The sequence below is a fragment of the Seriola aureovittata genome, chromosome 9, assembly GCF_021018895.1.
Source record: "Seriola aureovittata isolate HTS-2021-v1 ecotype China chromosome 9, ASM2101889v1, whole genome shotgun sequence".
NCBI lineage: Eukaryota > Metazoa > Chordata > Actinopteri > Carangiformes > Carangidae > Seriola > Seriola aureovittata.
In genome coordinates, this window is record NC_079372.1 from 12,980,117 (window position 1) to 12,995,149 (window position 15,033).

At 37.1% G+C, this 15,033-nt stretch overlaps 1 protein-coding gene across 2 annotated transcripts; it reads left to right on the forward strand.

Annotated features, from left to right (window-relative positions):
* The first annotated feature begins 1,572 nt into the window (after positions 1-1,572).
* Positions 1,573-14,950, forward strand: LOC130175567 (forkhead box protein P1-B-like). 2 transcript variants are annotated; one of them, XM_056386136.1, is made up of 16 exons: positions 1,573-1,671; positions 4,190-4,330; positions 8,126-8,263; positions 8,359-8,448; positions 9,495-9,615; positions 10,053-10,158; positions 10,335-10,442; positions 10,917-11,004; positions 11,420-11,497; positions 11,597-11,798; positions 12,090-12,166; positions 12,329-12,430; positions 12,589-12,716; positions 13,545-13,599; positions 13,800-13,966; positions 14,108-14,950. In XM_056386136.1, exons 2-16 carry the CDS (start codon positions 4,205-4,207, stop codon positions 14,268-14,270), a joined length of 1,749 nt encoding a protein of 582 aa, XP_056242111.1. In that variant the 5' UTR covers positions 1,573-1,671; positions 4,190-4,204; the 3' UTR covers positions 14,271-14,950. The 2 variants fall into 2 exon arrangements, with proteins under 2 accessions (XP_056242111.1, XP_056242112.1); XM_056386137.1 differs by having other exon boundaries at positions 11,597-11,792.
* The last annotated feature ends 83 nt before the right edge of the window (positions 14,951-15,033 follow it).

Below are 15,033 nucleotides of genomic sequence, written 5' to 3' on the forward strand. Positions count from 1 at the left end.
GTATTTTAGGATATGATGCGTAGGATATTTAATGTTTTACGGGAGGTACTGAGCTTAAACTTCATTCAGTTGTGACATATGTAGACTTGTGAAAAGAGTAGATACAAAAAGAAATTGTTGATGGAACTTAAATATCATTGTCAATTTTTAATGCTGTGACATTTTTCTCTTTAGCCTTTGTTCTTCAGGAAAAAAGGAATAATTAATATTTTTCTCTCACTGTTACAGCCATTTGCCCTTGGTCTAGTAGAGGTCCCTTTGCAAAATCCATGTAGGAAATGTCAATTTTGTTTCTCGTTCAATCTCATTCAATTTTATCTGCTCTTCTAAAGATAATGCTGTTTTACCTCAGTAGTTAACTTAATTTTTGTCTGAATTAGATTTTAGTAATTTCTTTGCTTCTTATATTGCCATTTCCCTCAATTAAAAATGGAAATAATTCAGTTTTATATATAACTCATTGTGGAGTTCCTTAGTATAGAAGTTGTTAATTTACCTCCACTACCAAAAGGATAATGTTACTTTTTTGGGAAACAAACAGTATAAGCAGTGAAAATCAGTAAAATGGTAAGAGAAAAGACAGAGATATATATATGTAAGGCAAAATTCAAATAAAGCATACTAGTGGAGTAGTCATTCATGGAAAACCAAAGCTATATGAGTACAGTAATTTTATGGATTTCCTATTTTTAAGCAATTCAACATAATTGTGTCAAGAATTTATTTGAGCTAGGAAATTAAGAATATTTGGTACATCTTTTAGTGCTCTTTGCTTGTGTAGAAAGAATATTGCCACTACAACATAGACATTAGCTACAAATCCAAGTGTTTGATGCTGTGTTTCAAAATATCAGAAAATATCTCTTAGGTTAAAGAAGTTTAAAGAAGTATGTGGAGTTGACTTTGGCAAACAAATAAAGACAAAAATCCCAAAATAGGATCCCAAAAGGTTTTTTCCCCAGGTAAAAAACAAGTGAATAGGGGTTTCCTCACATTTTCCACAGAACATGCAAGAGTTGTCAGTATCTGTAAAGTTACCTATAAAAATGAGTGAGAGGGATAGAAATTGTTTACAGGTCTTATTTACTTTACTATTGGAGATGCAGTATTTGTGACGTAAAAGCCGAGTCTTCTCCAAGCAAGTACATCCTGTTGGCAGTTTATTAGACACGCCTAAACTATTGCTATCTAAAACGGTCCTTCAATAAATCTTTCCTTCATGAAGGTTACAATGTCAACTGTCAACTGCCAGCTGAGTGCATTATCAATGGATAACCTCCAAAATAATTCAGCTTTAGGTCTAACTTTGTTGTTTTTATTTGTGAATTCAATTTCATTCAATGTCAAAGGAGGGGAAATAGTTTCCATGTCTCTATTTATCAAATGACATTTAATTAAGTCAAATTCTCTGAATGGCAAAGGAAAAACATAACATTAAACTGTTCGTATTATAAAATGCCACCATTGTTATCAAAAAGGTCAAGAACCAAAATTCAAGATGATCTGAAACAGTCCCGCGTGTCGACATGACGTCACCATTGTTTACTTTTACCTAAGCCACGCCCTCTGCTAGCAACTTGTAGCTAGCTCGGTTCCAAGGAAGGCACTGCCCCGAGATCCCTTCTTCAGACACCACCCCGAGTCAAACACTGTCCGTCCGCACATAATTCGGTGAGTAAACATTAATCCAACCGCGCGTTGACACTCATTGAATTCATATTGGCTTGGCATATTGGATTCACTGTGATATTGCCGCGTGATAAAAACGAAGAGGAGAGAGAAACGTTTCTTACACAAGCTAGCGTCCGGGCAGGCTGCTAGCTTTTGTTGTACTGTTAACGTAAAAGCTACCCGCAAGGTTCGTCCAAAAAACAGTTTCCAGTGTAGTTAATGTAGGTTTTTAAACACCGTGAACAGACAAGACTAGGTAATCTACAAAGTTAACATACCAAACTCCCACACCTCCTGTTTTCACCGGATATATGCTTAGCTAAAGGCTCAAGTCCTCAACGAAAACCTCAGACTGCAATGGTTGGTGTCAACGGATATTGATTCCATTCATATTGCGTTAAGCTAACTTAGTGATAAATCGCGTTGCTACAATCATCAAAACTTGGTTTGGACCGCATACCGTTGATTCAGAATTTCAAGTGTGTCGTTTTATGTGTTGACTGTCGGGTGAAATGTGAGTTGATTGCTGTATGAACTGTGTTCTGGAGGTACATGAGCTAAGCTGACTTAGAACAACATGAACCCAGCTTCCAAAACGTTCTCCGATTATATTGTTGAAACAGAGTTTAACATAGACTTTTATGATTGTTTATTTGATATTAAATACACACGGACCGACAAATGGTCGCACTGACGAGGATCACTCGGTTACCAGTGACGAAAGCAATGCAGGGTGAAACCTCGATAAAATAACTGGTTGAGTGCATCATAAACTAAGCATGCAAGGGTTTAAATCCAGACAAGCGGGGAGTTCTTGGTTTGTAATATAAAGTAAAACTAGGCTAACTTTAGTTGGTTAAGGGAAATGTGTGATATGTGTCTACATTTGAAAATGGTAATGCACTGCAACAAAAAAAAAAAACAGTAGGGTCCAAAAGTCTGAGACTACTTTCCCAGAATACATGTAGTGTAATATGTTTTCAGACTGGCTTCAGACTTTCACATTTAAGCATTACACATTTCACAGATTTCCCAGTACATTATTTTTCTTTTTTTTGTAGTGCATGTGTAAAGCCAGTTGTTAAGGTATTTGTGAAGTCTGCTTTTAAGGGAGGAGGTGGATGTTGTTTGCTCTTTCTTAAGGAAAGGTCGCTTTGCAGCATTTCCTTTATTTCCTTTACATTCTTTGAAGAGTGGTGGCCCCCACTGCTTGAGAGTTGCCCCTGTGGTGAGAATGCTTTAAATACAGTAAAAATTCATCATGAGCCTATTATTCAGCCCATTCTGAAGATAGATGCACTGCACCACAACTATTCAATTATCATAATCCTACAGTATCTTAAGATAATATCATATTTCATTCTAGTGTAATGCATAATGGAACTGATGTGGAATGAACCCAATATTCAGCCTGGTTCTTAGAACTAAAATCACCCCCGACATCTTCAGAAATGTCCACAGGAAACACTGCCCTTTGTCTTCAGCACTAATCCTCATCCTGAAAGCAAAAGTAAACAGAGTGGAAACCTTACCAACAATTGAATGTTTTGATTAGATAAGTTTTACTTTTAGATGGTAGGAATCCCCTCAGTTTAAACCATATAGGTTTTAACTTGTCTGTGAATGACGCATCACTGGTGCTAACCATAAATTACTATTCAGTTGTCAACCATTAGTCATTTTGCAGGAAACACTGAAGGTTTTTTTCAGCTAACTGTTGGTACATTTTGGTCACGAGTTCATCAGAGTGTATAAAGCCTAATCTGATCATCTGTCAGATGTTGCCAATATGTTGATGTTAGTTGTCGGTGGTACCTAACTGATTGATTGATGAACAGATTTGATTTCAGTATGTGAATTTGCCAATAGGGTAACCCTGAAAATAATATTACCCTTGAGGCTATGTGGTCTGTTTCATTTGAGGCTTTGTGTGTAGGTTTCCATCTGTGCACATTATTTGTTTGCCAACTTTATTTACCTTTGTTTATGCTGCTTAGCTTTTGACTCAAACCCTCCCAAGCTGTATACATAAAAGCCTACTTGTGCATTGTACTACCTGCCACAGCCGTTTATCACACCACCTGGTTAATGGTAAATTGTTCCAGAAGGAAGATATGTTTGCACATAAACACGGACCCAGGGCCCCTGTGTTTACAGTAGTCATGGCAGCACTCGGTTATTCAACAAATAGACGTAGCATGTACCTCTCTCACTTGTAAAGGAGAATGTTTGTCTTGGTGGGTAGAGCGATAACAGTGTAGTTCTTAACTTTTAGTGCTATGGCTTTTTACATTGAGCACAATTATTTTCATGGAGAATGACTACATTAATGAGTCATTACAGAGACTGTTGTATACTGTTAAATTTTGCTCAGAAAACGGACCTTTAATTACTTTGTGAAGTGAAAGTTTTGTGAGAAGCACTTAGAAAGTAGTTTTCTGTTTGTGTTTTTTCTGTATTTCATGATATTGTTCTGCTTTATCCAGTTGTTTTCATTTACACCCATTTCCTTTCTCAGGTCAGTGAAGTCCAGATGCATGAGTCTGGGTCAGAACCAACAAGCCACGCCATTCCAGCAAGACAGACAGAGAACGGGAGTCATACTGAGAATGAGAGTCGACTGAGTAACAGCCAGACTCCTCCTCCAGAGGCACCACGGGTCAGTCTTCGCCATCTGTATCTGTTCAACACATCAGCATTGGTTTTTTAAAAACACAAATCTTTACAAATGTAATATTACACAGTCATACATAAGAGTCCTTGTAAGTTCCACAAAAATATGACATAATGGCTGTAATCTGTACAGATGAAATGGATATTAGCTAATTTGACTAATTGTTCAACCTAAAATGAATCAACAATATGCAACTATTTTGAAAGTTGATCAATTGTTTTTCCAAACAAAATGCAAAACATTACCTGTTTGCTGCTTGTCTTCCATGATACTAAATGGAATATCTTTTCAGTTTCTTTTGAGTCTTGGTCCAATTTGGTTCATTTAAAGATTGAAGACTTTGGGCTAAGAAAATTGTAATGGAAACTTTTCTTTTCTATGACATTTTATAAACAAAACAATTAATTTATTAATTAAAAAACATCAGCAGATAAATCAGCAATGAAAATAGTTTAGATGCAGCCCTGCACAAATGTATTTGATTTGAGATGTTTATTCAGTGTAGTATCATGGCATAGTACTGATATTCTCAATAGAAACATTTCCCCAAAACATTTTCTTCTTCGTATGTTTGTGGTAACTCAAAAGTCAAAGTCTTGGTCTTGGACAGCTAAATCTTGATGTCTGACTATCTGTGATTTAAAAACTTGGGGCACAAGTGTGCCATTTTAGACTACCGGCTTTTCAGTTGTGAAGATTTTCTCTATTCTTTTCAATTTTAGCTGTGAATATTTTTTGGTTTTGGACTGCTGTTTTTGGACAAAGAAAGCAATTTAAGATGTCACTTCAGAGGTTAGCGTTAGGGTTTAGAACGCTTTAGGAAAACGTGATGGACATTTTCTTGAGCGGATGATTAATTGAAATAATGTTTGCCTGAATCTTGGATATTAAATCAGCTTTTTGCAGCTGTAAAGTAAATGATTGTCCTCAAAAAAGCGTTGACGTTTTTTTTGCTAAGTGCAGTTACTTTATTACAACACAGTTCAGCTGCATCGTGGCATATGCAAATGTTTGTTCTCAATGTTGCAAATATTTGTTGCAACTGATCCATCTGCTTTCACTTCACTAAACTTTGAATCACAATTAGTTATGCTACGTTTGAATTTGTGTTCAAATGGTGTGGTCTCCAAACAATACACAATTTCTTGTCAGTATTTTTACACATACCATGTAGATGATAATACCAAACTTAGGGCAGACGGATAACTGGTATATGAGAATTTAAGGTACTTTATTTTGTTGTTTTTTTACATGTAACGGTATCCCTGAACCTCTTACTTTGCCTGCCTCAGTTTCTCCAAACTGCAGTGTTTTATATTTATGCTGGAGGGGAGCACAGGGATGGGGGGAGGTTGCACCGAGGTTTGGAGGGGGAGAGAGAGCACAACTCCTGCTGGGCAGAGTTAGTTTTGTTCATGCTCACATCATGTAGCTTAGTGAGGCTCTGTTGGATGTTCAGGCAGAACATTATTGCTGAGCAGCATTTAGTTTTTAGGTGCCTCGGCAAACGTTCAATGGAGACTATCAGGTTTGTCGAACCATTCTTTATTCATCTTGTTAGATTATATTTTTATTTATATAATATATATTTTTTGATGATTGTTTCATTTAATATTTTTCAATCTCATAGTATTAAATCTTCAGTTGAGTTTATTAAGTGTGTGTTTTTGTAAATGTCACTGTTTTTTGGGCCACACCCGTCAGGACATATTAGTTAGTATTAAATCTCATAAGAGAAAACATTGTGTTTGTTTTTCTGTAAGTTTTCAGCGCTTCTATTTGCTGTCAGTCATCTCAGAGTTCACAAGACCAGTCTTGCGGGAACAGATCTGTGTTTACACTCAGTTGCTCACTGGTATGACTTTCAACAATAACAACAACAGAAGATGTTTGGACTTGCTGGCTACCATGGCAACAGGGATTAGGCAAAGGCTGTTGTTGTGTTGATGGTGTCCACAGAAAAATAGAGGGGCCAACTGGCTCTGTCTGTGGGATAGACCTATTTTCATTGCTTTGGTGGCCACCTCTGCAGCATTGAATTTCATAAGAAAGGACAAACTAGGAGGCAGTCATCTGTTATTGTTAGCCCAAAGCCTGTGTGAAATTCACTGTCAGTTTGTTTACCCGATTCAAAACAGACTCTGCCTTGGAGAGAAATGTTTGTTTGTGGTTCAGACCTTAATTAAAATACGAATCTCAAGTTCTGTTTTCGTAAACAGGCTCTGTATGCTTTTTTATTCATTATTTATATCTCCGTGCAATTTTGATTACTCTGTTTATGTTTACTGTAAACATCCCTTGAGCTGTGAGGCTTGACAGTGAGGGGGAGGGTGTGGTAATTGCTGCATGCCTAGCAGAGGATGTTGTTGTTGTTTTTGTGGTACTAGTTGTTGTTGTTTTGATGGAGTTCCAATTCCCCTAAGCCATCCGATGTTGTTGTTGTTGTTGTTGTTATTTTTGTTCAGTTCATTTTTAGCTGAAATGGCAGTGGGGCCAAGCTCAGCCTGCTAGACTGACCAGTGAAGTGTAAATAATAAATAAGCAGTATTGTGAATGACTATAAATCACTTAATTGTTATTGGTAATTATTATATTTTTATTTATGTTGTGTTGTTAATAAAGTTAAAAATGGACAGTGTGTCCGGATGGGCTGTGTAGGGTGAAATTATAACAGATATTTTCCCCCGTTTTCTGACATTTCATAGACAAAAGAATAATTCATTAATCGAGAAAAATGATGAATAATGATGAATAATGAAAAAAATGTTAGTTGCAGCCCTACATAGTGTTAGGTTTAATAGATTACTATTGCTGTGAGCTAACTATGATTAAGTGATCACAGTTAAATGGAAAAATTTCAATAATCAAATAATTATAATAATAGTAATAACAATAAAAAAAAAAATCTGTTGACATACACTGATAACCTGAGTACTGCATATTTTATGTACAACAAATATTTGCATTTATTATACTACCATTTTTAGATACCTTTCATTTGCTATTTTCATGTTTTTTTATGTTTGTAAAGTGTATGGACACACCTGTGACCATATCTCTTAACCTAGGCTGACATAATATTAAGTGCGTAATATTTGTGATGCTGCATCCTGAAGATTTTTATTCTTTTATATCAAGGTGACGTTGCAGAACAGACTGTAGTGAGAGAGCACAGAATTTTTCACATGTGTGTATGTATTTAAATTTCACAAATAACCTACTGTTCAGCTGGGGAAATTCATTTAGACTTGTTTATTTCAGTTTCAGTTCTAGTCTGATTTTTGGATTTAATTATTGTTGGTATAAGAAGGCACCACTGCGAGTAATGCTTCTTTTTATCCTGCCACACTGCTGTCTCAGTGAAACACTTCTGTTCTACAATCTTTGTCTTGTTCATGTAATAAAAAAAAGGTGTTATAAACTCTGCTAAATGTATATATGAGCAAGCAAACAGGTTACAGCTGAAATGTAGCTGTATCTAATCCCCTACCGTGACTGAGGAGATATGGTTTCTTGTTTACATGTAAACAAACTGATTGTTTTTACTGGAAGGGAATAGTTTGGATGAAAGTGGCATGTGCACACATACACAGCCTACATATGTTGTTTTTGTTTTTTGTCACTGGGTTGTTTGTGTCCATTGAGTTTCCCCTCTCAAATGTTCTGTCACAGATGTGGCATCCACAGTGTTTTCTTTTTCTGTGTTTTTCCTTCTCTTGTTTTTGTGGTATATAGATTTTAACTCACTGTCATTCTGTTATGTCTTTTTGGATGATGCAGGTTCCAGTGTCATTGTCGATGATGACCCCACCAGCAGAGGCCCCACAGCAACTGCAGCAGACACCACAGCAGCAGATCCTTAGTCCTCAGCAGCTCCAAGCCCTGCTCCAGCAGCAGAAAGCACTCATGTTACACCAGGTAATGTATGCTTATAATAGTTATGTGTTCACCTTTGTTCACAGTGAACATTGGTTTCGATTTACTGAACTCAAATTTCACCAACATTTCTGCAGCAACAAATTCAAGAGGTCTTCAAGAATCAGCAGGAGCAGCTAAACATGCAGCTGCTGCAACAGAAGAATGCTGGGATTGTTAGCCAAGAGGTAACCTTTATTTGTTATAGCATTATTTTTATCACTTCATGAATATTTGATCATTGTAGCAATATTTAATATGCAACAAGGATAATCAATTCCTGAATTACAAACAAGTCTTATTCAGTTCAGTAGAACTAAAGGTTAATTCATGGAATACAAAAAAATTACTGTTATTATTATAATCATTTATTCATGCTGCACAGAATGTCTGCTCTAAGTGACAACAAGGAGTAGCATGTTCCAGGCTCTACATAGTGTCTATGTAATACTGAAATAGCATTTGAGGGTGAAGCTGGAGCAGTAACAGACCTAGATAACATAGGAGGTGTTTGTAATTCTAGACGGCGCCTCTTTGTAATGATTTCCAAGTTTATTCCTTTAAGGTGCATCACATGTTTAGAACCTACGTCTTGCTCTGTCCCAGCACCCACACTTGCGGTCTCGTGGATTTGAGTTTATATTCAAGTTCGAGCAAATGTGTGTGTCATAAAAAAGACCCAATACACAGTACACTTAACTCACGCTTCGGCTTGTGTGCATGTCTTTGCGTGGCAGCATGATGTCACCAGTCTTGGCTGTCTCACTCTGTGTTCTGAAATCCTCCATCCACTTGTAGTTTTAACATGTCAGAACTTGGCTGAGTGCACGAGGCAGCAGCATGATTTGTGTACTATGTAGTGTTTGTTCATTTAGATGAAAACAGAAAAGGGCCTTTCTTTGTACAGTTTGTACACAAGTGAAAATGAAGGAAAAAATTAGTGAAATCAAAGTTAAGAATTGTTTTTCTTCTCTAAATCGCTAACAGCATTTGCTCATTTCTTTTACTTTTGTAAACTCATTGATTGACAGCACCTGACTTTGTGGTTGCCTGTTGATAGCCAAAAGTACCTCCGCCAGTAGGCCCCATTGTCACATTTCCTAGCCTTTAAAACATGTCTAATGTGATGTATAGTGATCCTATACATTTTCTATTCTCTCATTGTGCTATATTTTGTATGGGAAATGGAAAAAGGAATTTACTGATTCACGTTCTGTCTTTTCTTCTGTTACAGCTGACAGCTCAGCAAATTGCCATCCAGCAACAGCTCCTTCAGATGCAGCAGCAGCATCTCCTCAACCTGCAGAGGCAAGGACTGTTGTCTGTCCTGCCCACCAGCCCCAGCACAGCTCCAGGTGTGTATCTCTGTGGAATTTTGATATTCAGGGGAAATACTTTCTGATACATGGCATATTAAGTGGGAAAAAACATTGAAATGAAAAAAAAAATTACAAAGCCACAGGAGTTGGCTAATATTCCCAGATTAGAGTCATAAATTTACAAGAAAAAAACTCACAAATTTACAAGAAAAGAATTAGATTACAAAATCATATATTTGCACAAAAAATTACTTTTTGTGTCATGGATTGGATCAAATTGTATTTTATAGCTACCATGGTTGACCTAATGAAATTATACTTTAAGCGATTTTATTATCATAAGCATCTGGACTTTTTTTTTTTTTTTACTCCAATGGCTCTAATACACCCTCATAGGTTGGTGTTCACCAGTGTCCTGTTTCTGTTTTGGGTCAGTGCTTTTAACTTAACACTGTGTGAATGTGCAATTTCAGGCTGTGAGAATGGTAGCATCATGTCTGCTGGTGGAGACACCAGAGAGTCTTCTAGTCATCAATCTACCACCAACGGTCATCACACTCTGCTGAGGAGGAAAGAAAGGTACTTTACAAATGTAGTAATAGGAAATTTAATTTACCTTTATTTTGTTAAGAAATGTTTACTGTTCTGTCCAAGGTTTATTTGCTAAATCATGTTTTTGTTGTGCCTGAGCTGTACGAGCATGTTGAGTCTGGGATGCATCATTAATGGTTTATTGTTGGTTTTTTTTTTTTCAGTGGGTCAGTGGATGAAAACACACAAAATAGCCATCCTCTGTATGGAAATGGCATGTGTAAATGGCCTGGCTGTGAGACTGTTTTCGGAGACTTTCAGGCATTTCTCAAGTGAGTGGTGAAAGTTTGCTCACCTCTAAAGCTGATGTAATGGTTATTCACATTTATCAGGATCTGCAGTGGCACAGATACAGTAAATATGCAACAAAGAAATGTACATATGTTCCGTGTTCTGTACAGGAGCTTTAAATATCACATTTTAAATTAGAGGTTATTAAAATGATTAAAATAGTTGCTATAGTAGTAGTAGTATAGTTGTTATTTCCTCCTGTTTACTTTTATGTATTTCTTATTTCTTTTGTGGCATGGATCAAATTTTGTAAGGATTAAAATGATAATAGTGAAGGTTTTTCAAGTTGAAATGGAATGACTCTTGAAGTGTATTTTTTTTGTTTATTTTGATACTTGAAAGAAAACCTTTTAGTAATTTATTGCGTTATAGCATTTGCCTTCAGCCACAGCTGTTGCCTGCACAACAAATGGTTTCCCTAAAGCATGCCATGATTTTGATTTGGTTGTTCGCAGACATTTGAACAGTGAGCATACACTGGATGACAAGAGTACAGCACAGTGTCGTGTGCAGATGCAAGTGGTTCAGCAGTTGGAACTGCAGGTAAGCATTTGGTTTATTTTCTGTGAGCTAACCCCTTTTTATATATATATATATATATATATATATATATTTTTTTTTTTTTTTCAAATCAAATAACAAAAGGGACAACACATCTTTGAACAGCAGTTTAATTTTACAAATATAACGTAACCATCCAATATTCAGTCCTTTTCTTAAAACTACTGAAAAAGAAATGGAAGTTTTTGTGAAACTCTGAAGTGAATGTCTTAATGTTCCCAGTGGTGGTGTGTTTTCACACCAGCCCTGGAAACAGAAGTGATGTCTTCAGATAATTACACTTCTCACGATGCCAGAAAAAAAGTGATTCCCACACTGAATGTCATTTCATGCTTTAAAAACAAGCTGTGAATTCACGAACTCTCAACTTCTATTTCGGGGCTCTCATCTAACACAGTTGAAGAAGGACAAAGAGCGACTGCAAGCTATGATGGCTCATCTCAAGTCCTCTGAACCCAAACCCGCAGCACAGCCTGTAAGTACCTGCTCTGACTGTGTCCTTCAATTAAGATAAATATCGTTTTGCTTGTAGTTAAACTGACGTTTTCCTGACTTAACTGCTTTATTTTTTCAGGTGAATCTGGTGTCTAACGTACCCTTCTCCCAGGCAACATTGCCCAAAGGCCCTCCTCCTATGAGCTTGTCCCAGAGTGCCACGGCACCATCCACGCCCCTGACGCCGCTCTCTGAATCCCCTTCAGTCCTCACTCCCAATAGCATGTTCACTGGAACCCCTGTGCGGAGGCGGTATAGCCGCTCTGTCAGCCAAGGTAACGGTGAGATGATGAAGAACAACTTAATTTTTTTCATGACTGTTTTGAGCTGAAACACACTCCTGCAAACATACACATGAACGTAATTTCATAGGGACACAAAGGGGTTTATTTTCTCATTTATAATTAATTAAATTCTATTATTTATTGTATATCACTTTTTTCCATAATTGGAAATGTTTCTTCTTTGTTTCAAGTCCATTCTGTCTCATTCATTCATTCAATCTTTACACAATCTTTACACAATGTGTAAATGTGTATGTATAAATAATGCTTGTTAATGTCTTTCCACAGATATAATTGATAACAAGGAGTTTTACCTGAGCACAGAAGTTAGACCTCCATTTACGTATGCCTCTCTCATAAGACAGGTAATCAGCACTTTTCTCGTTCAACACAGCCACAAAAATATTAGAAAACTCTTGGAAATAAAAATTCACATTTTTGCAGGACAGTGTTTCCAAGCCTCCCAAACATAAATGAGGCAGATCCACATACTGTTTCCACTAAATCTTACTCCCCATCTCTTCCAGGCAATATTTGAATCACCCCGCAATCAGCTGACATTAAATGAAATCTACAACTGGTTCACAAGAAACTTTGCATATTTCAGGCGGAATGCAGCTACTTGGAAGGTACTGACTCTGTCACACGTTAAATGTGATTGGATATTAATATATGAAATAGTAAAATGTATTGTAAACACATGGTTGTATTTACATTTAGTTGCTCATTCAGTATTACAGGTGTGTACAGCTCCTCATTTTATTTCTTTTCTTTCATCGTCTTCTAGAATGCTGTCAGACATAACCTCAGCCTCCACAAATGCTTTGTACGTCTGGAGAACGTGAAGGGAGCCGTGTGGACGGTAGATGAGATCGAGTTCCACAGAAGACGGCCCCAGAAGACTGCTGGTAATGGGTACGTGTACAGTGGACATGAACCCTGTGTCTTTTCAGATATTACTAGAAGTCACATGCCCCACAGTGTTTGACCTTGTAGCTCTGCCTCCTAAGTACACACAATATTTACTGTAAACAAGTCTTTGAGTTTCAAAGGCTGGGAGTGTGGTACGAAGGTGATAAATTATGGCTTGTTTGTACAGGGGAGTTCATTCATTCATTCATTCATTCATTCAACCAACCTTTATTGATACATATTTGTCCCATAACAGCAATGTACTCACTTTTCATGGGTGCCCTGTGGACACACGGGACACTAAAAGCAAAAGCAAAAACATTGGACAAACACTAAAACCTCCAAAAATGATTGAAGGATAAAAAAAAGCATCTGACAAACATTTAATACAATTTGAACAAGGGACAAAGGCCTAGATAAACTTGAAGATTTACAACACACTTCGCTCAGATCTAACCATCGTGGGTACATAGATAGTGGGGGAAACTCAGAAGACATCAGGTGATCCAATTTGTGAGACAGATGATTTTGGGAATAAAATAGAGCCACATATGTAGCTGTTTGCACAAGCCTGCGAGCCAAATTTAGCCTTTCACAAAACTTTGACTCCTCCTCTTGATTAAGCTCAATCAGAAATTAATCCAAAAATCATGGTGAGTCATCTTTGTCTATGACTCAAACTCTTGTGTGGATTTCATTAAACAAACAGACCTCACAGGATGTATGTTGGCAGTAACTCACAGTGCACAGCCATGGGGCTGGTATCTTTTGTTCTTTAGGTGTTGATACAAAAATAAAATATAACTTGCTGATGTGTTTGTGTACCAACAGATCTTTGCTGAAGAACTCTCAGAACCGTCAGAGCTTAGCTGGATCTGCTCCTCAGGTAAGAGAATGTTTCATCTTTAATATGTTGAATTATAAATTCATATATTTTATATAATTTGAGGCTGTTGCAGAGGGAAGACATGTGTGAAAGTTGGCAGTAACATGTCGGATAGCAGTGTGCTCCTGCTACAGCTCTATCTGATACATGTTGATGCAGTATTAGAAATGTGAGAACTGAGGATGTTACCTTTTTTTCAGAGTGGTGGTCTAGAAGGACACAACTCTTTCTACAACCCAGCCTCTATGGGCAGCATCCCACTGCACTCGCTGCCTCATGTTCTCCAAGAGCAGATGAATGGAGCCCTTGCTAATGGATCTGGATACCAAAGTGACAGCAGTGCGACACAGTCCCCTCCACAAGCTTTGTAAGCGTCACCTCCAGAGCTGCGCATATACACCTTTAGTGTCATTTACTCAGTTGTGATTTGATATGTAATTATGCGATCACAAATCCTGATTGCATTTTTTTTCTCTCTCTCCCTCTCTCTACATGTTCATCAAACCAGCATTAAAGAGGAGCAGGAGGATGAGGAGATATGTGAAAATTATCCCTATGAATCTCCAGAGAGCACAGACGAGCACGGTCACAGCCCAGAGATGAACCACGATGAAGAAAACGGCAGCCCAGAGAGGCGCAACCTTCATCTCGATCGTGTGCCTTCTCTCTGACCGTGAGGTCCGAGATCTCCAGTGCGAGGCCGCCTCACTCACAGCCTGCGTGACTTTGTATTCCAAAAACAACAGCTTCATCCACATAACCAAACCACTCTGTTTTTGGGGAATTTTTTTTTTTCATATTTATCAGCCTTACTCTTATTTTTTTGTTCTTAATCTAGTTCTTAATTCTTTCTGTACAGTAGAGTGATACCACAAAAACACATTTGTGAAACTGTCTGTTCATGATTTTTCTTCTTTTATATCTGTACACAAAAGGACCATGATGAGCAGAGAAGCCAAAGGCAAGGGAACATTGATAGCTAGCACTTCACAATGAAATATTTCCCCCCTTTTTATAGCTGCTTTCTGCTATGTTGGGGCCACTACCTGATTTTATTTTAGTAGTCATAATATATTAAAAAAAAAAAGATTGTAGAGGAAGTAAAGAAAAATGTTTCTTTAAAAATGAAAATGTTCACTGCCAACATGATCTGATATATTTGTATTTAAGGTATAATCAACTGATCAAAAGAATACGTAGCTTCTTTATACTTGTTGGTCTTTTTCACCCCTTCCATGAACATTGTTGAATTTTGCTCTAACTGAGCTTGTAAGAGTAGATACTATAGATTTACCATTATTGTAAACCAATGCATCTCTATGAATAATAAATTCCTCATGATAAATGTGAATTCTCTTTTATTTACCTTTATGATTGTCTTGGTAAGTATTCATCAGCGTTTTAACATGATGAAATAGTTTTTTTTTTTTATCT